The 27,673-nt window shown below is 39.9% G+C and overlaps 1 protein-coding gene across 1 annotated transcript in view; it reads right to left on the bottom strand.

The window, feature by feature from the left end:
- SLC6A3 (solute carrier family 6 member 3) overlaps positions 1 to 27,673 on the bottom strand; it is an 881,868-nt gene that overhangs the window by 102,875 nt on the left and 751,320 nt on the right. Inside the window, exon 14 of the mRNA XM_044065141.1 lies at positions 17,819 to 17,890. Coding sequence (XP_043921076.1) covers positions 17,819 to 17,890 — 72 coding nt within the window. The remainder of the gene's footprint in view (positions 1 to 17,818; positions 17,891 to 27,673) is intronic.

The raw sequence follows: 27,673 nt of genomic DNA, 5'->3' as shown, positions 1-27,673 counted from the left end.
CTGAGTCATCATCAGGGCAAGACTCCAAGGCCTTTAAGGTTCAAGGTGGCTGGCAACAAAGAAAAAATCGACTCAGAGATAAATTTTCCAACTAAATCTTCAGAATGTACATGACACAACAGTGATGTTTCTTCAATGCCGGAAAAGAGTACAAGGGTTAGCAAGCTGGCACTCACAAAACTCACAACACATAAGAAGGATCAAGTGCTGGGGTCTCTAACAGACTTTGTGGATATTAACAGTCCTCATGCTAAGATAGGTAAACCAAAGAAGAACTTGTTGAAGCCACCATTTATTTGTTTTGTTGTTTATTTATTTATTGTATTACATTTGTTAAGTGGGGTCAAACAGTGATCAGAATACACCATTTTCAATTTCAGGCCAGGATGATGATCACAATAACAGAGGAATATTTAAAATGCAGCCACTATGGAATAAGCTTTCCCTTAAAATAAGAAGTCAGTTATTAACTTCCTTTAAAAATAGTTGTGTGTGTGTGTGGGGGGTGTCTGTGTATATGCATAGGTATCTGAATGGGTGTGTGCTTGTTTAAAGGGAGTGCCTATACTACCATGATACATAAACTGCTGGGGAGATTACATAAATAGTCAGATCTGACAGTGCAGTGTTTAATTTAGAGACATGGTAATGAGCCACTAATGAGGTGTTTCTCTGTACAGTTTTACCAGATCTCTTGGTCAAAGGTGCTTTCTATCACACTAAATGACCAGCCCGCTTTGGACAATTATATTATGTTTACAATGTATTTTAAAGTTATGAATCTGATTATTACCATGCCAACTAGAATTATGTTTCCAATCACACTATTGTAAACATCGCTGCAAAATATCCCATCTTTGTTCAGTTTATAGCTGTGAATAGATCTATCATGCAGGCATTGTATGAAATGTTCAAAGAAAGTGAGATGTAATATATTAAGGCTTAACAATTATCCTGTCTTTTGGAGTGGGTCATGGCTGAAAAGGGTTGGACCAGGCCACCTATCCACTTAACAACAGAGTATTAGTTAGAAGAACACATCATCATCAACTCCCTTTTCCTCATTTTCTACATGGAGGTCAGGGTGCTGCATAAACTGTCTTGATTCGATGCAACTCTCCTGCTTCCTCTGACAGTCATGCTTAAGTATTGCTGGCCTTCTGCCACACAGTCCAGCCACCTCTTTGCTGGATGCCCTCATTTCCTCTTGCCTTCTTTTTGTCTGTCCCAAATTTTCTTCACCAAGTTGTCTTCTGCTTTCCTGCACATGTGTCCAAAGCACTGCAATCTGTTCTGTTTTATCTTCTCTGCAGTTGGTGCTACTTGGGCTTCTACTCTAATGCTCTCATTTCTTCATCCCACAGTGTGCATCCTACCACCCATTTTTTCAACTGCTCTGAATTCACTGCCCAGATTTTTGTACCATTCAGTTGTACTGGTTGCACCACTGATTTATACCCCTTACTTTTCAGCTTTTTGGCATACTTCTGTCACACACTACCCCTGACACTCTGTGCCAGTTGGCTATAACCCCTCTGATTCTAGTTTTGTCCTTCCCATTCAGACTTCCCTGCTCCTCAGTCACCCATCCCAGATACTTGAAGTTATTAATCTGTTCCACTGTTTTCCTCTCTATTTCAATTTTCAGCTTCTTCTGATTTCCACCATTTGCTGCCATTACTGCTGACTTATCAGTATTCTGCTTCATCCCGCAATCCTTCAGTTTTGCATCCATTTGCCTAACATTTGCTGAAGCTGTTGTTCAGAGTTTGCTTCTAATGCCACATTGTCTGCATACAGTAGTTTTGTTGATCTGTCCTGCCCCAACCTGTTTACTAATGTAGTCCATCACCAGTATGAACATCAGTGGGCTGAGAACTGAACCCTGATGTATGCCCATTCCCACTAGGAATCCCTCTGTGAATCAGAACATTTTTTGTACTTGTCTCATTGGGTCCTTGTACACAGCCTACATTAATTCCACCAGTGTTTTGGGGATTTCGAACCATTGCAGGACTGCCCAGACCAGCTTTCTTGGTACCTTGTCATATGCTCTCTCCATGCGTATGAATGACCAGTTAGACTCTTTCCTCATCTCTAACTTCTTCTCAGTTATCTGTCTCACTGCAGACATCAGGTTTATTGTGCTGCATCCTGATCTGAAGCCAAACTGCTGATTTCCAGTCTTACTTTCTGCAACTCTGTGTATTCATTTATCAGTCACCCTCTCCATAAATTTTATTTAGTGTGACAGGAGTTTGATATCACTGTAATGCCCACAGATGTAAATGACACTTTTGTGGTTGTACACTGGCACTAGAATGCTTATTTTCCATTCAACTGGGATATGCCTTTCTCTCCCTACTGCTGCAAGTACCCTCATGACCCATTTCTCCTCTAAATCATCCAGCACCTTGATCATATCTTTCATGACTTAATCTGAGCCTGCTGCTTTCCCTGACTTCATTTTCCTTAGTGCTGTTCTTACTTCTGCCTGGATGAGCTTTCCTTCTTTTCTCGTTGTAGGCTGTGTCCACAGCAGAAAAGCTTCTATGTGAGGTTTTCTTTATTCAGAAGCTGCTAGAAGTATTCCTTCCATCTGCCTTTGATGTCCTTTGGAATGATCAACAGGTTGTTGCTGGCATCCCTTATGACAGATGTCTTGTGACCATCTTCTTTATCTTTCTATCTTTGCCTTGCAACCTGACAGAATTTCTTTGTGTGATCTGGTGAGTCACTTTTCAGAATCTGGTACAGTGTCTCTGATGCTGTGTTCTTTGCGACTGCAACTACTCTCTTAACCTGTTTTTAGTCAACCAGTATTCCTCCTTTGCTTAGTCAGTCTTTTCTATCTCCCACTTTTTCTTACACTCCTTCTTTCTTTTGATGATTTCTTGCAGTTCTGATTCCACCACCAGCTTTTCTTATGTATGTAATTTCATGCCTGACTTGACCACATATCTGTTCTGTAGTCCTCACACATTTTGTTTTGAGGAGCTGCCATTTTTGTTCAACTCCATCTACTATCTCTTCTACCTGAGGTGCTAGAACCCTGATTTCCTTGAATTATTGTGTTTTCTCTACAGTCAACTTTTAGGTCTTCAGCCTAGTCTCTGTTGATCTACAAGCTTTCTCTGACCACTGCTTGCAGCTAATTATAACAACCAGTAGTTTATGGCATAGGCCAACTGTTTCACTGAGGATGACTTTGCAATTGCTGATTCTACCCCGATGCCCTTTCTTTACTAGGAGTAAGTCTACCTGAGTTGCATTGTGGGCCACTCTTGTATTTGATCTTGTGACTGTCTTTCTGGCTGAACCATGTATTGGCCACCATCAAGCTATTTGCCAAACATATTCTAGAATGGTCTTTCTTTCTTTATTCCTGTTGCCCAACCCATATAGACCCAGGGAGTCCTCATAACATGATCTGTCTGTCCCAGCACGTGCATTCAGGTCTCCCATTATCATTTTAAGAATATAATCATTACCAAAAAGATAAAATGCACATTCAATCCCCTTCTCAAGAGATAACTTATAATACTAGAGATCTTATCTTACCTGACTATTCTTCCATAATTAATAGGAAAAGGCCATGACATAGTGGGCAGCCTTTTCTCATACTCCTCAAAATATGACATTCTTCAAAGAGTTCCCTATTCAGGACCATTTGTAAGCAGCGGTTATGGTACAGTGGACTTACCAGTTTAAGAAGGCATCATCAAACTCCCTTTTATGAAGAACCTGAAATAGAAAGCCCCATTCCACAGTGTCAAAAGCTTTGGTTATTTCAAAAAGAATTATGCCATCTTTCAGGAACTTGCACTCTTGTCTCCATAAAAATTATGATAACTCCCACCATTTGTCAGAGAGCATCCTTTGCTTGAAAAACCCATTTCACCTCTTTTGGATCAACCTGGGTAATACTTTATCAACCCTGAAAAACAAAACTTTTGCCAGAAGTTTCATATCAGCATTAATCAAGGATATGAATTGTAAATCCTATATCTCTGGGACCTCATCTTTGGTTTTCTGGATGGCAGTAATCATGGCTTATTTGCAGTCTGTGCTGTCACAATTTATAACTTCTAGGGAATTATAAATGTGTGCCAATTCCGACCACAGCTTCTTTCCCTCTGTATAGTTCTACCACAAATCAGTGTATATCCACTGCCTTGTGTAGTTTCACGGAGGTAACAACAGCCCTTTTCTCTAAATAAGAAACAGTCTTATCCAGAATTTTGACCTGCAGTGGAAGAAGTAGGTTGGCCTGAGAATGCATCCAATCCCATTTGTTTAGATGTATATCCTGTGCAAACTTATATGGATCAGTAAAATGTTTTTTGAGTGCTACTCTGATTTCCTTTCCTCCTTGAGTAATAGCACCCAACAGATCCTTAATCTGGAGTACAGGGAATCCTGCTTTCCACTGATGAAAGAATCACAAAATACATTTTGTGCCCCCCTTCTCTCTTCAACGACTAAAAATGGCAACTCCTCATCAACTCAACTTTTGTCTTAGTGACTTCTAGCATGCTTAGTCACTTGTACTTCCTCATCATGCAAATTGCAGGGAAGGGGGATCCTCTCTCATCACTTTCTACACATTCTTCAGTACATTGGGTATTTTTCTACCTTCCTATTAGTTTAATTTAGTAAACCTCCTCTATCTCTATTAAGTGTCATTTAAGGAATGCCTTATATTCCTCCCACTGTTTAAGGGATGGGACCCCTTCCCCTGCCCCATTCTATACTAAGACATTTCGTGCAGCATGTCTAAGGGTAACTTTACTTTGTTTATGTTACACTTATGCTTGGCTCACCTCCATCTCCTTGAGTATCCTTGTCCTCCATGAACAACATTTTCAACATGAGTGGGGCATGATTAGACATTCATGAGTCACAAATGTTGGGGTCCCTAATCCTGCTGCAACTGCCTTCCTGGATAAGTAATAACTCTATTATGCTTCCTTGTTTTAACAGATTTCTTTAAAAAATGGGAAAAAAAATCTTCAGGGTGGAAAGACCATCATGCATCTGATGTGCTTATATCTGTATAGAAAGAAGGTAAAAAATGCATGCATGTATCTATCTACCGAGGTATATGATTTTAGTTCTTGTCACAGACCTGATGAAGGCTTTATTGCATTAGTTAGCTGAAAGCGATTTTAGTTAAAAGTCGGTCTTTTATATGTGTGTTCTGCTTTGCTTAATACCTGATTTTGGAATGTGGGTTGCAAATAGATAGGTAGTATCTTCCTTGACTAGGATTTAGTTTGAGCTAATCGGTAGTAGTGTGTGGGCACTTTTACAACCCTGTTCATGTTGTTTAATTTTAAACCAGCCTGTTTCAGGTAAACAATACATATGTTTTCCACACCTACTTCTAAGTGTATAAAAGCTGATATGTTTAACACTGTAAAGTATTTCTGATTTTTTGTTACTGAGGATTGCTTGTTTGTGACAAATAAAGGCTTGTTCCTTTGGAACACTACCTGGGTTTCATGATTTTTGGAATAATTGAGACTGAGCTTGTCAACAAAGTTTTAAGTCTACTAGATTTTTCTGCTATTTTAACTTATGTATGTATCATTCTAACTAGTTTTCTGCTATTTTAATTTATGTATGTATCATTCTAAATGCATTAAGATGTCTACAGAAGTGCATATATTACATATTTATAGGGAAGTTAACTAGTTAGAAAATTTCTTAGTGGCATTAGGGCTTCTTTTATGTGAAGTAATATTAGGAGGTGCTGTTAATGTCATTGGTGATTACCATTTCAGGACATTCTGCTGCAGTGGTTGTGTCGGGTGATAAGTTCAGACATCATTATGAATGTGAAAACATACAGGGAACCATCCTAAAAGATTGATTTATACATGGGATAGTCTTAATACAAATAGATTTTGTGTGTGGGGGTGACTGTGACTGCAGTGATGATGTGACTGACAGACTTGACAATATATATGGGCACTTTAGTGTAGCTAGCCAGCCAACATTTTTTTTTTGCAAAGGAGGAAGAAACTGGAGTCATGGGATAAAACCCATGCATACATGGGAAATGTTAAACAATTGATGGTTATGTTATTCTTTCCTATATAATTTAGATAATTTGTGTCTATCTCTCACAATTGTGATAGCAATGCTACACATTTGTAAATCAAACTGCATGAGGGTCACTCTCTCCGGGGATCTCAACCTAGCCTCTGACATGAACATGTCATGCTGGAGAGATAGGTACATTTCTCAGAGACTGCTACTTCTCTGGAACAAGCTTCCAATGGATGTGAAACAAAGCCCTTCCCTGACCCTCTTCAAATGCAACCTAGTTCAATGGATGGATGACTGCAAATTCACTTGTGGTGGCACCCATGTCCCTCCTCAACAGAGGAAGTTGGTATTAACTGTCATAGACCCTTACCTCTGTGAACTTCACTCACCTAACCACCAATAACTGGGGCAACTCAGAATAAATATGGCTAGGATTGTAAGAGCTCTAGGGCCGTCAGTCTAGTAACCTTCTATGAACCTATGAACATGTAGTGTGTATCTGTCTCTTTTTCATAGATTTGTTTGTATTTTGAATATATTGTCACCTAAAACAAATGTACTTTAGTTAAGAAACAGCCTTGGAAGTTTGTAAAAATGTTTATGCCGAAAGGCAGACATTTTGTACTAAACAAGAAGAAATGGAAAATAGGAAGAATTAAAAGGAGTTGCACTGGAACCGAGATGAGCACATTGCAAGCACCTTGCAAAAAAGATGCATTGGACTGTAAAACTGCTTTATGAAAATGAATTGGAAGCAATTGGGTATATGATCACTTTTTAGTATCATCCATAGGATTATCTCACTGTATATATTTTAGTATATTATACAAACAGGTACAATTCATCTGTTGGTTGTAACTTATATCAAACTATAAATTCCTTTAAGTTCCTGTAAGAATTTGAGTGTCATACCATCTTCATCCCTCCACTATCCTAGCAGCTATGTAACTGTTTATTTATACAGTGCTTTATGTTAATAAATTCCTGCTTTTAGCTTGCTGACCAATATCAATAAATCATGATTTTAATACAGTGAAAACAAGCAAACTCCACATAGACCGTAAGTAGATATGAACTGTGAGGCAGAATTTTAAATCAGTGAACCAAGTGTGCTTGCCAAAATTTAGTGGCAAGCAGAGGTTTGACATCCAATGGGTTAGAGCATTAAACAATTATCTCTAAAATGTAAATCCAGATTTTTCTTCTTCTTAAATGAATCCAAGTATAAAATGTTTCCTAGATCTGCCAGTAGTTGATTTCTTTTGCCTACCACCTTTTAGAAAACCAGATTATGGATCTATTGCCAGTGAACATGGTTGGAATAATGGTTAAGGTCTTCATCTCATAAGCAAAAGGTACAGGGTTCAATCCTCCCCTCCAGCCAATGTTCATGTGGGAGTTTGCATGTTCCCTCATAGGTTCATAGGTTCATAGGTAGGTACTAGGCTATCTGCCTGAGGGCATTTATAAGCCTAGCCAGAGTGTGTTGGCTTTCATCACCCCATTGATTAATTAACTAATCCTCTGTCAAGCAGAGCCAATGAAGTGATCCCAGGGGTGTATTTTCTGTTACCTATCCACTCGTCAAGGATTCTCTTGAAGAGTGTTAATATTTTGTAGATTTTCCTGCTACTTCTGAGAGACATGCTGGGAGTTTCCACCTCAAGCTCACCCAAAATTGAATGAAGTCTTAGGCAGCAGCAGCTCACATTTTAGGTGGTGCTTTTTAGGTGAAGAGTTGTGCAAACCAACCGCAGGATGCATCAACTGTGGTACACAGTATCCTCTAGATAGAAAAACATGGATCACAGACTGCACACCTACCAGGGTTAGCCACTCAACAAAGTAAAAATTGTGTCTAATATTGACAAAACTGAGTATGGGAATTTGCTAGTGATTAACTGTTTGAGGACCTGGCCTACTCCAACCTATGACAGGGACCTATGCTAATAGTGAGAGGGGTCTATATATCTCTATTGTTTACCTGGCATAGCTCTGTTGCATGAAAGCTGGATGTAAAACTTATCAATCTACCAAACATGAACTAAGGATTGTGATGCTGAACATAGGTCCACTAACTGGCCTTAGCTTGGAAATAGATTACATGATGGTAAGGAGGAGACTAGACATTCTGTGTATCCAGGAGACAAAGTGGAAGTTCAGTAAAGCCACTTGTCTTGGGATCCAGAGTTTAGTACTCATGGGGTGTTCAGGCAAGAAATAGTGCAGTAATTACTGTGATGGATGTTATCAGAATTACTGATAGATTCATGGCAATCTGACTCCAGTGTAAAGATAGGGCAGTATTCATAATCTCAGCCCTTGCCTCATAGCAGAGTTATAATGGCCAGACATAAAGTGCATTCATGCAGCAGACGCAAGAACATACCAGATAATGCTGGACAACATGAGTTGGTGTTGATAAGGGGGAATCTGAATGCTCATATTGGGAGAAACAGAAAAGAATATAGGATATGTGGACTGCCTGGGTCCACAGGAATAAAGAAGAGGCTATTCTAGACTTCTGTCTGGTAATTACTTGATGGTGGCCAACACATGGTTCAGCAAGACAGTCACAGGATTACATACAAGAATGGCCAACATGCAACTCATCCTCCTCCTTGTAAGGAAGTGGGATTGGCATTGAATTAGAGAATGCAGAGACATCCTCAGTAAAAAAAGTCAGCCCACAGCATAAGTCAATGGTGGCCTCAGTCAGCTGCATGCAGTAGGTAGAGAAAGCTCTATGGTCAATAAAAACTAGTCTGAAGACTTGTAAGCTAACTGGAGTGAAATCACAAGAATTCAAAGAAATACTTCAGGCTCTAGCACCTCAGGAAGAAGAGGAAATAGGTGGAGTCAAAGAAAAAGGGCAGTGTCTGAAAACAACATGTGTGGACTACAGAACAGATATGTGGTTGAGCAAGGTTTGAAAATAATGTACATCAGAAAAGTTGGTGGCAGAATGTAGAAGTTCAGTAAGTTATCAAAACAAAAGGAGTGCAGGAAAAAGTTCAGATAAAGATAAGAAGCAATACTGGTTTGCTAGCAAAGAGACCAAAGGGAGCAGTTGCAATAGCAAAGAACAAGGTATCAGAGGCACTCTATCAGCTTCTATAGAATGACTCATTAAATGGCGCAAAGAAACTCTAGCAGGTTGCAAGACACAGACAAAAAGATAATGAAGATAGTCAATAGACACCATTCATAAGGGATGCCAGCAATAATCTGCTCACCAGTCCACAGGACATCAAAGGCAGATGGAAGGAGTACTTCCATCAGCTTGTGAATGAAGAATACCTCCACAGAAGCTGTATTTCCCCATACATAGACTATGATGAATGAGGAAAACGAGCTCACCTTAGAAGAAGGAAGAACAACACTAAGGAAAATTGTGTCAGGGAAGGCAGCAGGCTCAGGTGAAGTCACAGCAGATGTGATCAAGATGTTGGGTGAGTTGGGAGAGAAATGGCTCCCAGTGGCACTCATAGCAGTATGGCAAGAAAGGATTATCCCAGATGAGTGGAGAATAAGTATGCTAGTGACAGCCTATGAGAGCAAAGGGGGCATTCATCGACATTCATGAGAACAAAGGGGGCGTTCAAAACTGTGGCAGTATAGAGGCATCATACTCCTATGATAAGGCATGAAGGTGCTGAAGAGGGTGATGGATAACTAAATACATATTAGAAAGTTAAATGGGAGATGAGCAGTTTGGATTCAGAACAGGATGCAGCACAAGTGACTTGATGTTTGCAGTAAGGCAGGCAGGGGAGAAGAAGCTACAGAAGAAGAAAGAGTCCAACTGGGAGTTACAGGATTTGGAAAAAGTATATGACAAGGTCCCAAGAAAGCAAATGTGGACACTCCTGACAAGGTCCCAAGAAAGCAAATGTGGACACTCCTGAGATGATTCAAAGTCCTAGAAACATTAGTAGAATTTTTGCAGGCTATGTACAAGGACACAATGGTACAAGTAAAAACAGTGTTTAGATTAAAAGAGGGGTTTAGAATGGGAGTGGGTATGCATCATGGATCAGCTCTGAGCCCATTGATGTTCATACTGTGATGGACATTAGCAAAAAGATCAGAGGGGACAGATCAGCAAAGCTGCCCTATGCAGACAATGTAGCATTACAAGCAGGCTCTGAAAAGGAACTTAGATGATAAGGAAACTGGATGCAGAACTGAAGGCAAATAGGACGAAACTGACTACAAACAGAACAGGTGTCATGGCAGCAAATATGAAGAAATTGGAAGAAGCTGAAAATTGATATAGAAGGGGAAAATAGTGAAACTTGTGACAGCTTAAGATATCTGCAAGAGGGGTGGTTGAGGAGGGGGGATTCTGAATGAGGAGGTTGAAGCTAGAATCAGAGGGGCTGCAGCCAACTGGCAAAAGTGTCAGGTACAGGGTGTGACAGAAGGATGCTAAAGAAGCTGACAATTAAAGCATTCAAAACAGTGGATGATCAGTACTTCTGTATGGTATATAAACCTGGACAGTGAAGGTAGAGCAGTTAAAGAGGTAACCATTTGAAATGTCAGGAACCTCTACAGCCAGTCCTGAAACACGGAGACTGAACAACAAAAGACTGGACTTATGTATATTAAGTCCAAGATGCCATTTCTCAGAATATTCCCCTTTCCCCAAGGTATGGTGATCTTGGAGTTGTTATATATAAGTTTGGGGTGGGGGGCTTGCCTCCCCCTCTGCAAAAAAGAGAAGAGGAGTTGTTTTCGAGATTTGTTCTTCTCCTGTGTTTTCGGTCTTTTTTTCTTTTTTCACTTTTTGGCACTCAGCATTTCAAGTGCCTACATTTCAGTAGGGAGCCATTAAGGAAGCTAGAGGTGATGGAAATTAAGTGCCTGAGATTTGTGGTAACTTTCACACAGTGGGTGGCCTAGTGAAAATAGTGGCTTAATTTTATGGATATCCTTTGCTGCTTTTTGCTCTCAGATCAGAATTGAATTTCAGGTTCTCAGGTATCCCAAGACAAATTCCAGTTGTTCCACCACAATTTTCAAGTCAGCTATGCACGTGTTTTTTAGAGGAAGCCAACGTACTATAACTGCACAAAGTTGATGGCATACAGAATAAGATATACTTGCCTTTCAAAGATGTCAGTACTGTTCCTGTGACTGCTAGTCTTTTGTTGTCTGGATTATTAGAGATATTTAGCAATATCAAGTTCAGCACAGTACTTGAGGTGGCTTCCCCTATTTTGACTAAGTGGGTTCTATCTGTGAGCCAGTTTGCTACCCATCTGGTAACATATGGATTGATTCCTAGTTGAGAGAGTTTATCTATTATACCTGAGTGGGGAATAGTATCAAAGGCCATGGCCAGGTCAAGGTAGGTGGTGTGCACCATCTTACCCTTGTCTATGGCCTTGGTGACTGCCTTAAAGAAGTCAAACAAATTTAAGAGCCATGACCTCCCCTTGACAAAACCAAACTGTGTGGAATAAAGTGTCTGGAGGTTGCCAATATCCTTGTTAATGAAGTCCATGATAATCTGCTCCATGGCCTTGCAGATCAAGCTAGTTAGGCTGATGGGTCTATAATTTATTGGATCGGTGAACATGCCACCTTTGTGCAAAGGGATGATAATAGCTGTCCTCCACTCAGTTGAGACAAAGCCAGTACATAGGCCTTGGTTAAATATGATGCATAATGGTGCTGCATGTTCCTGCCTGAGTTCATGTAGGATGCAGCCTGGGATGTTATCAAGTCTCATGGAGGCTGAATTTTTGCCTTAGAGAGGGCAGTGATGACTTGCTCCCTAGAAATAAGGGGAGGGGGCAGGTACTAGAGATGTCCTGTTTTAATGATGGGGGGACAGAGGAGTGAAGTTTTCACTGAGCTTGTCTGCCAGCAGGTTGGCTATATCTGCAGGGTGTGTGTATGTGGTGTCCTTGACTACCAGTTCTGAGCAGATCTGGGTGCTTTACTTGAGATTGCAGATATATGTGAAGAAAGCCTTATGATTGTCTTTAGTAGATGTGGCCAGTTTGGACTCAAAGTTTGCTTTGGAGGATTTCACTGGTGCTCTTGTTTGCTTGTTCAGGCTAAGGAGAGATTGCTTCCAATTAGACACCTGCTTCTTCTTGGTCCTAGACAGCAATTTTTTTCCTTTTGTTATAGAGTTTATTTACTGTAGATGTCCACCACAGGTTTACTCTTCCTTGAGGAGGAGGATTTTGTCCTGTCTGGTATTTCTATTTCAATGCAGCTATTTAAATGCTCATGTAGTACTTTCGTGTAAGTTTGGACATATGTGCCAGTGTCTGTGGAGGGGGCTGTGAAGCTGTTTATACCTTCCCTCAGGAGACTGTAATCAGCTTTGGAGAAGTTTTTTTTGTTTGACCCTAGCTGGGGGGGGGGGGGGGGGGGTCTGACGAGATGGCGACTTCAAAAGTAACTGCTTTGTGGTCGGATCTTACGAGGGATGATGACACTATAGGAATGTTGCAGTGGTTACTCATGTTGGTTAATACCAAGTCCAAGATATTTTCACCTTTTGTAGGGGTGTCAACAAACTGGTCCAAGGCATTTGCATTGACGAAGTCAAGGAGTCTCTGGGCATTTGTGTTTTGGCGTGAGTATTTCTTCCAGTCTGTGATTGGATAGTTAAAGTCACCCAGGATCAGAGTAAAGGGTTGACGAGATCCAGATAGGTGGAGTGGGCATCTTGAGTCTGAATTGGCAGCCTGTAGCTAGCTATGACATGAATAGAGGTCTCGTCAATTGTTATCTGCACCTAGAGTATTTCCTGAGCATCATACTGTACGGCCAGCCTAGAGGTGTGTTTGTCTTATATATATATATATATATATTGCAAATCCACCTCCTTTTGTTTTGCTGCCCATGGCTTGGGGTCTGAATGAATGATAGGATGAGGAACCTGGTATGGCTGGAGTGCTCTCTGCAGCTTTAAACCAGGTTTCTGTGACTGAACAAATATCAGCTTCTTCCAGGGTTAAGAAGACTTGCAATTAGTGCAGTCTCATGTTTAGACGCATAGCGTTTAGCAGCAAGACCTTTAATTTATGTTTTGATTAAATTTTCTTGTTCGTAGTTTTGACATCATGGCATTGCCCAAAAAAGGCACTATGGGGGAGGCAAGAGAATTTGCCAGGAGCCTCAAGGCCAAGGGAGACAGGTGTAGGTCATCTGTGGCAGAGCATCGTGGCTTGTCAGTCATGTCATCCCAGGTTATCAGGTACTGGATACCCTTTGAATGACACCAGAAACTTAGACAGTTATTAAAGTCAATCATTTTTTGTTTGTATTGAGTCATCATTCTAGGTGACAGTAGAATGCTGCTTAAGGCTAGGGAGATACCTGCCTGGGACACATACTCAGTGAGCTCGATCATGTCTCTCTTCATATAGTCCAGGGAGGTATGTCTCAAGTCATTCACTCCAACATGGACTATGACAGAATCATAACAGTACCTGTTGAGAGACTTGAGTGCATTGGTGATATGGCAGATTCTGACACCCGATAAACAACTAACCTTGACTTTCTCCTTGTCTAGTTGGTGAGGGGCACATCTGTGTGTCTCACAGTGGTGTCTCTTATGACTAATATGTTGGGTTTATGTTTAGGTCTTAGTGGCTGTGAGGCACAGGTATGTGGACAATGTGTGGTGTGGTGGGTAGTGGAGTTTGTGTGTGTTTATGCCTGGGAGGTGTCTTTTGTTTGGGTATGCTTTTGCTGAGAACCTCCCCATATGTGGGAGTGTGTTGTGTAGGTGTGGGTGGTGATTGAGGTGTGGTGTTTGTGTTGTCAACCTTCTCAGTGTCAGATATACTGGTTTGTAGGGGAGAGAGCAATGACACTAGGTGATTGATATAATTGCATCTCTCATAAATTGTGTTCCTGGATGGCAGTAGTAGAGGGTTGTCCATGTACATGAGGCAGTTGCTACACTGTATTAAGATGCCCATATTGACCAGACTGGCAAGAGAAAATGTAGGAAATTTTCCATCCATATTTGTCAGAAACTGAAAGAGCTAAGAGGGTAAAGGGAGGAAGGTCTACGAGTAGTACTACTAGATGATAACACAAGTGCTACTAAGGAAAAACTTGTAGCTGGAATACCTCAAAAAGGGTTTAAAACTGTGCAGCTGAAGCTCTGGAAGCTGCAGACCTGTATTTAGACTATGATACTCAAATTTAAGGTTAAGTATTCAGTAAGAAAAAACTCACAGTGAAACATAGATTAATCACTTATAGTCCAAAGAATAGAACTCGCAGTATTAAAACATACAATTAAACAGCAAAAAAAAAATGCAGTAAAATAGTAATGAATTGCAGTAGATAGCAATGAAATATAGTTAATCAGTAGATTGCTTTGAAACAATAGCTCACAAATCACAGCAGTAGCAGACAGCACAAATAAAGCAGTGATTCAGTAGAATACTATCATCAATTTAGTGAGGCTACCAACAAGCAGTAATAAATATGGCAAACAGCAAAATGAAGTAGAAAGAGGTACAGTTTTTTATTTTTTTTTTTAATTTTTTATTTATTTATTTATTTATTTTTTAAGTGGAAAGGGAAGAGACAGAAGATAATGAGATAATTCAAGGTTTAGAAGCTAAGGGGGTGGGCCTTTAGTAAGTTCTGACTATAAACAGTAGAATGAGCTGATGTAATGTGACTGGGGGGGTGTCCAGTATCAACTTTATACCAGAGGTGGGCAAATCAAAGCCACCAAGATTTAAGACCACCACCACCACAACTGCGCGGGTGGGTGGGACAAAAAAAAAAACAGTTGCACAGATTACACTGATATGTTGTAAATCAGAAGTGCAAAAACAATTGAAAATAAACACTTATATTTCTCCAATATCACAGGAGGACAAATGGCAGAAGGCCAATCTCTCTGCAGCTTTGAACAGCTTGAGTTAAAAGTATAACTGGTTTAAAACACTGGCTATTAAAAGAAGAGAAACAGAAACCAGCCCAATTTTCCAATCAAAAATAACTGTTACAGGAATGCCTTTAGCTAGACTAAACCAGACAACTTTCTACCACAAAGAAAACAGCTAGGCCTCTCTAGACAAAAGATTTCACTACAAGCTGAAAGGGTCACAAACAGCAACAGATATTCAGCTCTAATAGACAACAAAAAAGGAGACTAAAAACAGTTGCACCAATTGCAAAAACCAGTTGCACAGATTACACACATATGTAGTAAAACAGTAGTGCAGAAAACAATTGAAAATAAACCCTTATCTTTTTCCAATATCGGAGCAGGGCAAATGGCAGAAGGCCAATATATCTGCAGCTTTGAACAGCTTGAGCAAACAAGTATAACTGGTTTAAAACAGTGGCTATTAAAGGCAGAGAAACAGAAAGCAGCCTAATTATCCAATCAAAAATAACAGTGTTACAGGAATGCCTTTAGCTAGATTAAACCAGACTGATTACTTTGTGCCACAAAGAAAACAGCTAGGCCTCTCTAGACCAAAGATTTCACTACAAGCTGAAAATGTCACAAACAGTAACAGATATTCAGCTCTAACAGACAACAAAAAGGAGACAGTTTTACCGATTGCAAAAAACAGTTGCATGGATTATACAGGTATGTAGTAAAACAGAATTGCAGAAAACAATTGAAAATTAACACTTATCTTTTTGAAATATCACAGCAGGGCAAATGGCAGAAGGCCAATCTCTCTGCAGCTTTGAACAGCTTGAGCAAATATATATATATATATATATATATATATATATATATATATACAGGTAAAACTAAGCTTACACTTGTTCAATAAGATTTATTCTCAATTCCCAGTGGGAGACAATCAATATCTAACCTTTTTCTGTAGTATTTGCTGCATGAATTTATATACGTGTGACAACCAGTGTGACATTTGACCATACTTTTGGATGAGCGTTGGAGTTTGCCAAAATATGGATCTTTAAATTAGTAGAACAGTGCAGGAGAGGGATTGTATTTAAGATTATTAATAGTAAAGTGTGGCTTTATGATCCTGTGAAGAGGGGAGGTCAATACTATTGTTATATTTATAATGGTTATGCTTTGCTCTAGTGAGCTTGCAAGTCGTACTACTTGGTCCAAGTACTGAGGTAGGATAAGGTATTTGCTGGGAACAAGGACTGCTGTATAGTATAACACTTTGTCCTGGAAACAGGAACACTTGCATCTGTGTTTAGGATGTTCCACCATTTTTTTCCCTGAAAGGTGGGTAAGTATTAGTTCCAATTAGAAAGTACAATTTTACTAAAGTAATGAATCCAAAGTCAGGTGAGGGTTCTTATTAGAGTCAAAATATTATTCTCATAACTTTTAAGACAATGGAAATGATTTTGTTTGTAACATTTTTCCAATAAAGGAGCAGAATCTGCTATTTAGTAACTTGAAGCTAAGGGTGGATAACTAAAGGATGGACTGAGCTGTTACTGGTAGCCTGTTAACTTTTTGTAGGATAATAGCAAAATTGCTACTGTTGGGGGGGAGTCTACAGAGAAAATATATAATTGTCTGAATTTTGTTTGTATTATAGGCTGAATAAAGAGAGACGATTGGTAGAACAAAGTCTGTGAACAAAGACATTCTTAGCTAGAGCTTGCTTAGTTTCCTGTGGCAGGCAATTGAAGCTGAAGTAGGCAGATTTCAGTTAAATTAAGACTTTTGAAACATCCAAGTCAGTGTGAGTTTTGAATGATAATTAGATTGAGAGTTAGTCGGTGCTTGTATTTGCACACTGTGGACATGGTTACCATGTCAGGTGTAAGAATGGTTAAGGGAGGGATTTTTCTAGTTTTTGTTGCATATGAAAAGACATGGCTGCTGTTTTGGCCACTTTTAGAGTAGTAAATTAAATATGCAGATGCAATTTGCAGAGACCTGTGAAGTCCTTTTGCAGATCTGTTCTGACAGCTGTAGAAGTGAGACCATCGCTATGTATGATGATAACATCTTTATAAATTCTGATACTGGTTGTCAGGATACAGGTAGTAATGTCATTAATAACCAATATAGAGCTTAATATGGAGCCTTGTAAGACTCCAATGAGAAACTGTCTGTGCTAGTATGTATATTTCCTCTCTGTATTAGGAAAACTCAGTTAGGTGGTTTTGAAATCAGTGGACTACGGTGTCACCAGATCCAATGGTATTACAATTATATATTAGTTTTGGATGGTCAATGCTTTTACAGGCACTGCAAAGGTCTTTAAGTATAGCTCCTGTCCCATTGAGAAGAAAATTTTATCTGACATTGTATATATGGCAGTTAAGGTATTGTGTCCAGCAAGGAAACCATGTTGTGCATTTATTAGTAGCTCATGCTCAGTAAGATGTCCATAAAGTTATTCATAAATGAGGCTTTCAAAAGTATTTTGAATAGGATATAAATGGGTATAGGCCAGAAATCCCAAGTAGAGTAAACTGTTGGAAATTTTGGAATTGGAATTATAAATGACTGTATGAAATGAAGGGTGATTCTACTTGTGGTGATAGATAAGTTGAAGATGTGCTTATTTTTTGCTACCAGTACAAAGTACACACACACACACACACACACACACACACACACGCACACACATACACATGCGTGCGAACACACACACATTCACAGAAAAAACTCTGCTTTAATAAGGGTATGGAGGTTCATTATATTACTGCTGACAAATAACTATGTAACACATCAACAGTCCAGCTATGTAAATAATGAAATAAATGGATGGCTATTAAATATTTAATATAATATAAAAATACTCACAGTGAATTGACGTACTTCACCATTTTCAACAAGTTGATGTTCTTTTTCTGGAGTAATTGCATATGCTAGTCTCTGCATGAACAAAAGAAAAGGCAATATTTTATTGAGAATACTGTAAAATAAAAATGAATGCTAGATTTAAGAATTGCATATCTTCTAGTAGTCCTCTCCAATCTTCTGTTTCAGAAAAGCACTAATCAAAAATGTTATTAAAACTGCAAGTGTCCTGTATTGATATATGGACACAGACAAGAATAGTTTAAAGTAGTAGTAACGAATCTTGATTGTCTTATAAAAATCAGATATCTTTATCCAAGCATATTTAGATGTATGTAAAGGGAGACTTTGGTTACAATTTAAATCCTCTTAAAGCTGAAACAAATATTGTGCATGCAATACTCAAGACAGTATTGTATCCACCAGAGTTATGCACTATGCAAAGTATGTAGAAGTTGCATTCATGGTTTCGATGCCTTGTGCTGCAAACAGGTAGAAAATGGCTTGAATTTGGAAAGGGTTGCCACTAGTGGGAAGCCCTATCATGAGCTTTTGCCACTGATAGTGGCCCTTTTTGACTCAGAAACAGGTCCACCTGAGTGGTCCTACACAGTCTCACCATAGTGGCCCATCTCCTTGGCCATACTTCATGCCAATGAGGCATTCCAAGGGAGCAATCTCTGTTAATTAGCCATGTGCTGCCCCTTTGCAATGCCTGCAGTAGGGTACTTATGCAGCTTAGTAACTCAATTGCTTGGCTGCAGAAATTAACATGGCCATTCATGCTAACGAATGTAACTGAAAAACTGCATTTCCCCATTGTAGTCAGTGGTTGAGACCACATAAAAGGTAGGATTTGTTGTGAGGAAGTAGTTGAGGGTGCTTGAGTGTGTGTGTGTCTGCAGGGGTATGAGTAGTTTCAGGTGCACTTGTGTGTGAGTGCTCATGCACGTGTGTGTGTGTGTGTGTGTGTGTGTGTGTGTGTGTGTGTGTGTGTGTGTGTGTGTGTGTGTGAGTGTGTGTGTGTGAGTGTGTGTGTGTGTTTACAATGTGGGGCTGGTCTTCATTGAGTGTTTGTGTGTGTGTTTGGTGGGGTGGCTCCCATATCTCTAAACTTAGACTAACAAACAAATCAATCATGCAATATAGAGAAGGGACTCCAGGGAGTTTTAAATATTACTCTAAGTCATGCCAAAAGTTAATAGAACAAGGTTTGGCAGCATGGAATATGTAAGGGTAGACATGCACTCCAGAAGCAGTCCATTTACTCTTAGTCACATATAAAGTAGAAAAAAAAAAAAAAACAGCAGATTTTATATTGTGAAAGATGTAAGATCTGTGGGAGCACTCGACACCAGGAGCACTTTTTAATAATATTACCTCAAGTTACAAAGTTAATAGAACACAAATTTTGCAGCATGAGACATATTATGTACAATAATTGTGAAACTCTGATGTCTGACATTAACAACTGACTGTTTTATTTATTTATTTATTTAGTTAGTTATTTTTATTTGTTAACTGCAGTAAAGCTCTAATCCTCCTGTATCATTTTCGGGTTTGATTAGCCTTAAAAGAGTAACAACTGAAAATATGTGCACATTAGTCACTATATTAAAAGGTTTATATAATCAAACAGTGTGAAACAAGCACTGGAACACTGGAGTATATGCACATATAAGTCAATACATTTATGTTCACCAGTAAATACACTGGTTTAATTGAATTAACAATAACATTTTCTGACAAAAATCAGAATGGACTGCTCCTTTAAATGTACAGCAGCTATGTCATAAGAGCAGGCCAGAATCTAGCAACACAAAAAGAAAATCAAAAAATGTCCTCAAAAAGAAAAACAACAGTGTGTGTGAGTGTGTGTGGGTGGAGGTGTTAGTGAAAGGAAAAAGAAGAAATAAATATTTGCACTGCTTAAATCAAATCCACAGGAACATGAATAGCAGCAAACATCATGCAGATGTGATGGCCTCCCTACCTCCCACAGTTTGCAGTGTGAGCTTTGATAAGCACACTGCATAAAAACAAAAGATTGTCATCCCTGAAAGCTACCAAGAAAAAAACACAATACAAAATATTTTATATAAAGAAGGCTGAAGAGCCTTGGAAAAAACAAAACAAAAAACCAGCAGAAAATCAATGCATCTACCTACCCCTGTTGTCTCCATGAAATGTGCATCCAAATTAATGTAAACAGTCCCTCAGACAAAGATCAGGATGACCTAACACTTTATGGATCCCTGACAAGTGTGCCCATTCAATTCTTATTATACAGAAGCTCAGCTTTCCAGGCTACAAACTGATTGAGGAGAATGGTTTCAAACAACAAGCATGCTGATCTCCTTGTAATGGATTGTTTTTATGCTTTTAAGTCATCTCCTTACAAGCTTCTATATTACATTGCATCTTGATTTTAATCCAAGCTTAAATATCCAGTTAAACTGCATTAGTGTAGCTAGGGCAGGGTGAAGTAGAGTTACATGATTATGTTGCTACTTTTCTGTGCGGCTGTAGAGTGAGAACTGAATGTTGCTGTGAGTTTTGCCAAAATATATTGCATTGTTCAAGCTGGTGGTGCAATTTTCAGGAGTTTTTTCCCCCTTTCTTAACTGTGGTGTTAGTATATATAATTTTTTTGGGGGTGGGGAGCTTGCCCACTCTGCAAAAAAGATATTTTTTATGTTTTTATATTTTTTGGCTCATCATTTCTGTCATATAATTTTGATGAACTCTGAACTGAAAAATGATGAATCACATTCGCATAGGTAAACCATGGGGTAAAGGGGGGCAACTATTCCATGTGCAAAGGGTTAGGGGAATGAATCAGCCAATCCTGATTGCTCTTTAGTGTATACTGGCTTTTAAAAGCCAGTATTGCATTTCCAGTCAAACCTGTACGCTTTAGTGCTCCCTGTGTGGTCTAAACTGTGGCAACTGCTTGCTACATGTTTATCAACTAGTTTGCTACAGTTTAACAGAAACAATTTGTTTCTTTTTTGTTACCAATACCTGAACACTGTTTTGCCAGAGATAGCCTGCATCTGTCTCCCTTGAGCTCCAGCCAAAGACTCTTGCCTCCCCCATAGTGCCTTTTTTAGGCAATGCCCTAAGGTCAAAACTACCAACATGAAAATTTCATCAAAACATAAATTAAAGGTCATGCTTCTAAACATTAGGAGTCTAAACATGAAACTGCACTCATTGCAAGCATTCTTCACCCTGAAAGAAGCTGACATTTGTGCAGTTACAGAAACCTGGATCAAAGCTGCGGAGAGCACCCCAACCATACCAGGTTACTCACCTTAACATTCATACAGACCCCAAACTGTGGGCAGCAATACAAAAGGAGGTGGAGTTGCAATATATATAAAAGACATACACACCTCTAGGCTGATCAAACAGTATGATGCACAGGAAGTACTCCAGGTGCAGTTAATAACTGACAAGACCCATATTCAAATCGTAGCTGGCTACAGGCCTCCAACACTGACTTAAGATGCCCATTTCACCTATCTGGACCTCTTCAACTCTATCAAAATTTAACCCTTTACCCTGATCCTTGGCAACTTTAACTATCCAACCATAGACTGGAAGAAATACTCATGCCAAAAGACAAATACCCAGAGATTCCTTGATTTCGTCAGTACAAATGCCTTGGACCAGTTGGTTGACACCCCCACAAGAGTTGAAAATATCTTGGACTTGGTATTAACCAACATGAGTAACCACTGCAGCATCCCTAAAGTGTCATCATCCCTGGTAATATCCAACCACAAAGCAGTCACTTTAGAAGTCACCATCTCCCCTGGCCCTCTCCTAGCTAGGGACAAACAAAAAAACTTCTACAAAGCTGATTACAACCTCTAGAGGAAGGTATAAACAGCTTCACAACCACCTCCCCCTCCCCAGGAACTGCACATATGTCCAAACCTACATCAAAGTACTGTATGAGCATTTATATAGCTGCATGGAATCAGGAATACCAGACAGGAAGAAATAATCCTCCTCAAGGAAGAGTAAACCTGTCTGGTGGACATCTACAATAAAGAAACTCTATAATAAAAGGAAAATTTGCTGTCCGGGACAAAGAAGGAGCAGGTGTCTAAATGGAAGCAATCTCTCCTTAGCCTGAACAAGGAAATAAGAGGACTAGTGAAATCCTCCAAAGCAAACTTTGAGTCCAAACTGGCTTCATCTACTAAAGACAATCATAAGGCTTTCTTCATATATGTCCACAATCTCAAGGAAAGCACCCAGATCTGCTCAGAACTGTTGGTCAATGACACCACATACACAAACCCTGTAAATATAGCCAACCTCCTGGCAGACAGGTTCAGTGAAAACTTCATTCCTCTGCCCCTCCATCAGGAAAACAGGATATCCCCAGTACCTACCCCCTCCCCTTATCTCTAGGGAGCAAGTCATTACTGCCCTCTCAAAGGCAAAAAATACAGCCTCCATGGGACCCGATAACATCTCAGGCTGCATCCTACATGAACTCAGGCAGGAACTTGCAGCACCATTAGGCACCCTATTCAACCAAAGCCTCAGTACCGGCTTTGTCCCAGCCGAGTGGACAGCTATTGTCATCCCTTTGCACAAAGGTGGAGCATCCACCGATCCAGGAAATTATAGACCTATCAGCCTAACTAGCCTGATCTGCAAATCTGCAAAACCATGGAGCAGATTATCATGGACCTCATTAACAAGGACACTGGCAACCTCCAGACACTTGATCCCACACAGTTTGGTTTTGTCAAGGGGAGATCATGCCTGCTATATTTGGTCGACTTCTTTGAGACAGTCACCAAGGCCATAGACGAGGGGAAGATGGTGTACACTGCCAGTGTTGACCTGGCCAAGTCCTCCAGTAATATTCCCCACTTAGATATAATAGATAAACTCTCTCAACTAGGCTTCAGTCCATATGTTACCAGATAGGTATCAAACTGGCTCACTGATAGAACCCACCTAGTCAGAATAGGTGAAGCCACCAAGTAGTAGACCCATAACAAGTGGTGTACCCCAGGGATCGGTCTTGGGGCCCCTGCTGTTTGGGATATACTTCTCAGAGGTGCAGGCCAAATTTAGTGGGCTATGACTGACCAAGTATACAGATGACTGCAAGCTGGGTGCTCTCATCAATTCCTCTAGTGATGTGGACATCCTCCAAGAGGGTCTCACCCAAGCAAATGACTGGTGCCAGAAACATGGCCTAAAACCGAATATCAAAAAATGCATCATCATCCCTTTTGTGAAGAATAACGTCCCCACACATTATCACATTGATAATAAGGCACTAAGCATGCAATCAGTCATGACGGACTTGGGCACCCTGGTTGATAGCAAACTGACTTTTGACCACCATATTGCCTCCATTGTATGGAATGCTTTCTACATGGCCCACCTCATTAGTAAGTGTATCTCATCTATGGACAAGGTGGTCATAACATGCCTTTATTCTTCCCTTATAAGACCCATTATTGAGTACAATGCCCCTTTCGGCATGTACCTCACAAAGAACATGCAGCAACTGGAGAGACCACAGAGGTTCCTCACCTGGAGAATCCAGGGCCTCAAAACATCTACCCTACACAGATAGGCTAAAATTCTGTCCCTCCACTCAGTCTCTTACAGGGTCCTCAGAGGTGACCTCTGTCTGGCATACAAAGCAATGTCAGACTCCACCCTGATTGGACTGCTGTATATCTGCAATACATGTCTGGTTTGTGACATTAACAGGATGTTGGCTGGACAGATTTGTGTCCCAGAGACTTCCCCTTTTGTGGAATAGACTCCCTCTCCATGTAAAGCAGAGTACCTCATTAAAACTTTTTTAAGAGCAACCTGGATAACTGGATGGGGAACAGAAAATACACCCCTGGGTTCCACATGTTCCTGCTTGACAGTGGCATAGGGTGCTGACCTGTTGGTACATGGGGCTAAATTCTTTGCTAGGTTTGTAAGGGCCTCAGGGCCAATAGCATAGTAACTTCCTATGACCCTACAATCCTATGATCCTGTGATAAAATCTGTGGCAACAGTTTTTCAGCTGGTAGGAAACTGAATATAGAGATACAGCTTTGGGATGATATGCAAAGGACATGAGGAACTTCTTTGGACATTCCAGTTGTTGCATGTACCTGATCAGGTGCATACTAAATGGGTCATTATATTCAATTATGAGTATGATGATGGCTGAGTACAGTGGCATGATGACTTCCCTGGAACTAGATGCCATGCCCTTACTTATAATTTGAGTGTCATAGAATGATTTTCTTATAACCTTAGATACATTTTGGTCAAAAGCAAGGTTATTATCTGCATGAGCTCCCAAATGCTTGACTAATGTGTCTACTTTTAGGGTTCTTTTATCAATGAGGTAATTTTTCTGGGTGGTTGACTTCTCAAAAGGTATTATGCATTTTATGACACTGAGTTTTAAGCCATGGGTTGGGCACTACTCATTTGTGTTAGACCTTCTTGTAAGATGTTAGTATCTTGGGGGGGGGGGGGGTTCTATGACTGCTCCTAGCTTACAGTCATCTGCAAACTTTGTAAGCCAGAAACCCTTGATATTGGCCTTGACTGCCCACAAATAGGTGCCAAAGAGGAGTGGACTCAGCACAGAACCTTGGAGAACTCCACTGGTGACTGGCCTCTTTGTGGAGGTAGTCTCTCCAATCCTAACTATCTTGCTCCTATTTGTTATCCAGCTGATTATCCAGTGAGTTACATAGGGGTTTATGCAAAATTCTGTGAGTTTCTTCACAATGCCTGAGGTAGTGTATTATATCAAATGCCTTAGCTAGGTCAAGATAGGCAGTATGCACTGTTTTGCCCTCATGCATTGCCTTGATTACCTTTTTCAAAGAAATCCACAAGATTCAGTAGTCATGACCTGCATTTGATGAAGACAAACTTGGTTGGGGCCAGTGTCTGAAGGTTTCATATGTAATTACCAGTCATTTTCATTGTAATTCTTCCCATGGTTTTGCATATGAGACTAGCTAGATTAATGGGACTGCAGTTCCTGGAATCCACTGATGGTCCTCCCTTGTGCCGAGGAATGACTGTTGCAGTCCTCCATTCATGTGGCACAAAACCTGTGCAGAGGCTATAGCTGAATAGTGACACCAGTGGCCCTGATAGGTCATATATCAGGGTATTTAGGTGGAACCCTGGGATATTATCAGGACCCATCAATGCTGTATTCTTGGCCTTAGAAATCATATCTAAGACTTCTTCCTTACTTATAGCTGGAGGGATTATATTAGATGGTATTTCTTGGGGATGGCTGGGGGTTGTGGGAGGGGTAAAATTGGAGCTGAATTTGTCAACCAGAAAATTTGCTGTATCTCCTGGTTCCATGAATATGTCTCCATTCACCAACAGTTCAGCACACTGTTTGCTGCCTTTGAGGTTTTGCACATAGCAAAAGAAGGCCTTATGGTTGTTCTTGGCCTATGATGCTACCTTTACCTCCAAACTTGCTTTGTCACACTTAATTAGTTCTCTTAGTTATCTATTCAGTTTGATGAAACAGTTATCTTTTTGGTGTTACACTTCCTAATTTTAGATTTGTCTTTTATTATTTTGTTGTACAACATGTTTAATTTTGTATTCCACCAGGGTGGTTTGTTTTTTGAGTTAGTTTAGGGTTTACTTCTGGTAGGCACAGTAGCATCTATGCAATCTTTGACATGGGTATACAGAGTTTCTCTGAATAATTCTACATAGGCTGCTGTGTTATCTGGGTTTGGAGGGGCTTTAAATTTTGACAGGTTATCACTTAATAAAAGGTAGTTTACCTTGGAGTAGTTTCTGTTATATGTTTTTCTGTGGTTACATAATTAATTCTTACTAAAAGCGCACCTAAAAACATGCTGGCTATGCCCTTGCAACTCCCACTCTAATATCATCCACCCCATCCAACCACTACCTTTCTTTCTACTCCACTAACTACCTTGATTATAGCAAGCTCAGATGCTCATAAGCCTAGTACTTATTATACAGCAGGAACTTCTTATTGTAACATTTGTTAATGTCTGTTATGTACTTCACAGATAAAGATTCTAGTTGTCTACTGATGTACTATGTTCTTCATCTGTAAATATGTTTTAAGTAATTGCTATGTTAAATTGTTAATCGCTATGTAATCCAATGCAACTACTGTCTGTTTATTTTAACTGTGGAGCTTTTCTCCCAAGGCCTCCTCTGAAAATGGACCTACGTCCAGTCGGACACTCCCGGTCAACAAATGTAAATAAATAAATAAATAAATAAATAAATAAATAAATAAATTCTTATTTTGAAGGACACTGCATTGTGGTCTGACCTTACCAAAGAGGACAACACTGGGGGGGGGGGGGGGGGGTTCTCCCATGTTTGTGATTCCCAGGTCCAATATGTTTGTACATCTAGTAGGCATATGCACTCACTGGTCTAGGGTGTTTCTGTTTATAAAATTTAGGAATCTCTGCACCTTCAAATTTGGTGTTATATAGAATTCCAGGTTTATAGAGGGATAATTAAAGTCCCCAATGAGTTTTTGATTCAATGTTGAGTGTCTGCAATACGTCTAGGTATGAGCTATAGGTTTCATGGGAGATTGAGGATGACCTGTAGTTTGCTAGGATATGGTTTGGAACTTGGTCTACAGAAATCTCAATGTGGATGAACTCCAGTGCATCATCCTGTTTAACCAGACTTGAGGTATGCTTGTTATTTATGTAGATCAGGACACCTATACCTTTAGTCCATGTCTGTGCAGTTGCTAGTCTAAATGTGGGGAAGGCACTGAAGCCTTGCACTGCTGGAGTAATCTCTGCAGCTTTAAGCCATGTCTCAGTAACTGCACAGATGTCTGCATTCTCAAAGATAAAGACAGCTTGGAGGGAATGGAGCTTCTTGTTTAGATTCCTGGCATTGGGCATAACACCTTTAGATTTTCTTGGGTGGATTTTGCTATGTTGGAAGCTTTGTAAACTTGGCATTACCTAAACAATGGCTCTATATAGGAAAATAATGTTTTATTCAATATTCAAAAGCCTAGCAGGGACAGGTGCAGACCATCCTTGTAAAGCAATGTAGTTTAACCATGTCCTCCCACACTGACAAATATTGTACCCCCCTAGAATTACACCAAAAACTAAGCCAGTTATTAAAGTCAGTCATCTTCTGTTCATATTGTGGAATCATCCTTGGTGAACAGAGTGCTGCGCAATGCTATTTACATACTAGCCTGTGACACATAGCCCAATGGCTCCATAATGTCTCACTTCCTTTATTCTGGGGAGGTACATCTCATGTCTTTTACACCTACATGGACTGTGACTAAATCATACTAGTACATGTGGTGCAATGACTTAAGTGCATGCATAACTTGGCAGATCCCAACCCTTGATAGGCAACTGACTAGTATTTTCTCCTTGTTTAGCCTGGTGAGGGGGGAATCAGTATATTATACAATGGAGTCACCATGAGTAGAATCCTGTGTAGTGTACTGGCTTGCCCTATGGGATTGGTAGTTGAGGCTCCACTGGATGTGGCTATTTGTGCATTGTTATGTCTTTTTTCTGTTGAGTGCTTTCTGGTTTGCTAAGAAAATTTTTGCAAGTGGAATGTCTTGGAGGTCTTTGGAGTTTGGGAAGATTGCATTAAAGTCCCTCAGCATAATTAGGTCTATGTGTGGGGTGCATACTCTGTATGGTGGGTGCAGGTTGTGTGTTTCTGACAGCCAGATTGTTATTATGTTTGTTTATATATAAGAGTTTTGCCTCAGATGCGTTGTGTATATGCATCTTTTGCATACTGTATTTCTTTCTTTATTTGAGGATTAAA

This window comes from Protopterus annectens, chromosome 3.part0 (assembly GCF_019279795.1).
Source record: "Protopterus annectens isolate FY-2018-M chromosome 3.part0, PAN1.0, whole genome shotgun sequence".
Classification (NCBI taxonomy): Eukaryota; Metazoa; Chordata; order Ceratodontiformes; family Protopteridae; genus Protopterus; species Protopterus annectens.
Note: the sequence above shows the minus strand (reverse complement) of the source record. Positions and strands in the feature narration are given on the sequence as shown.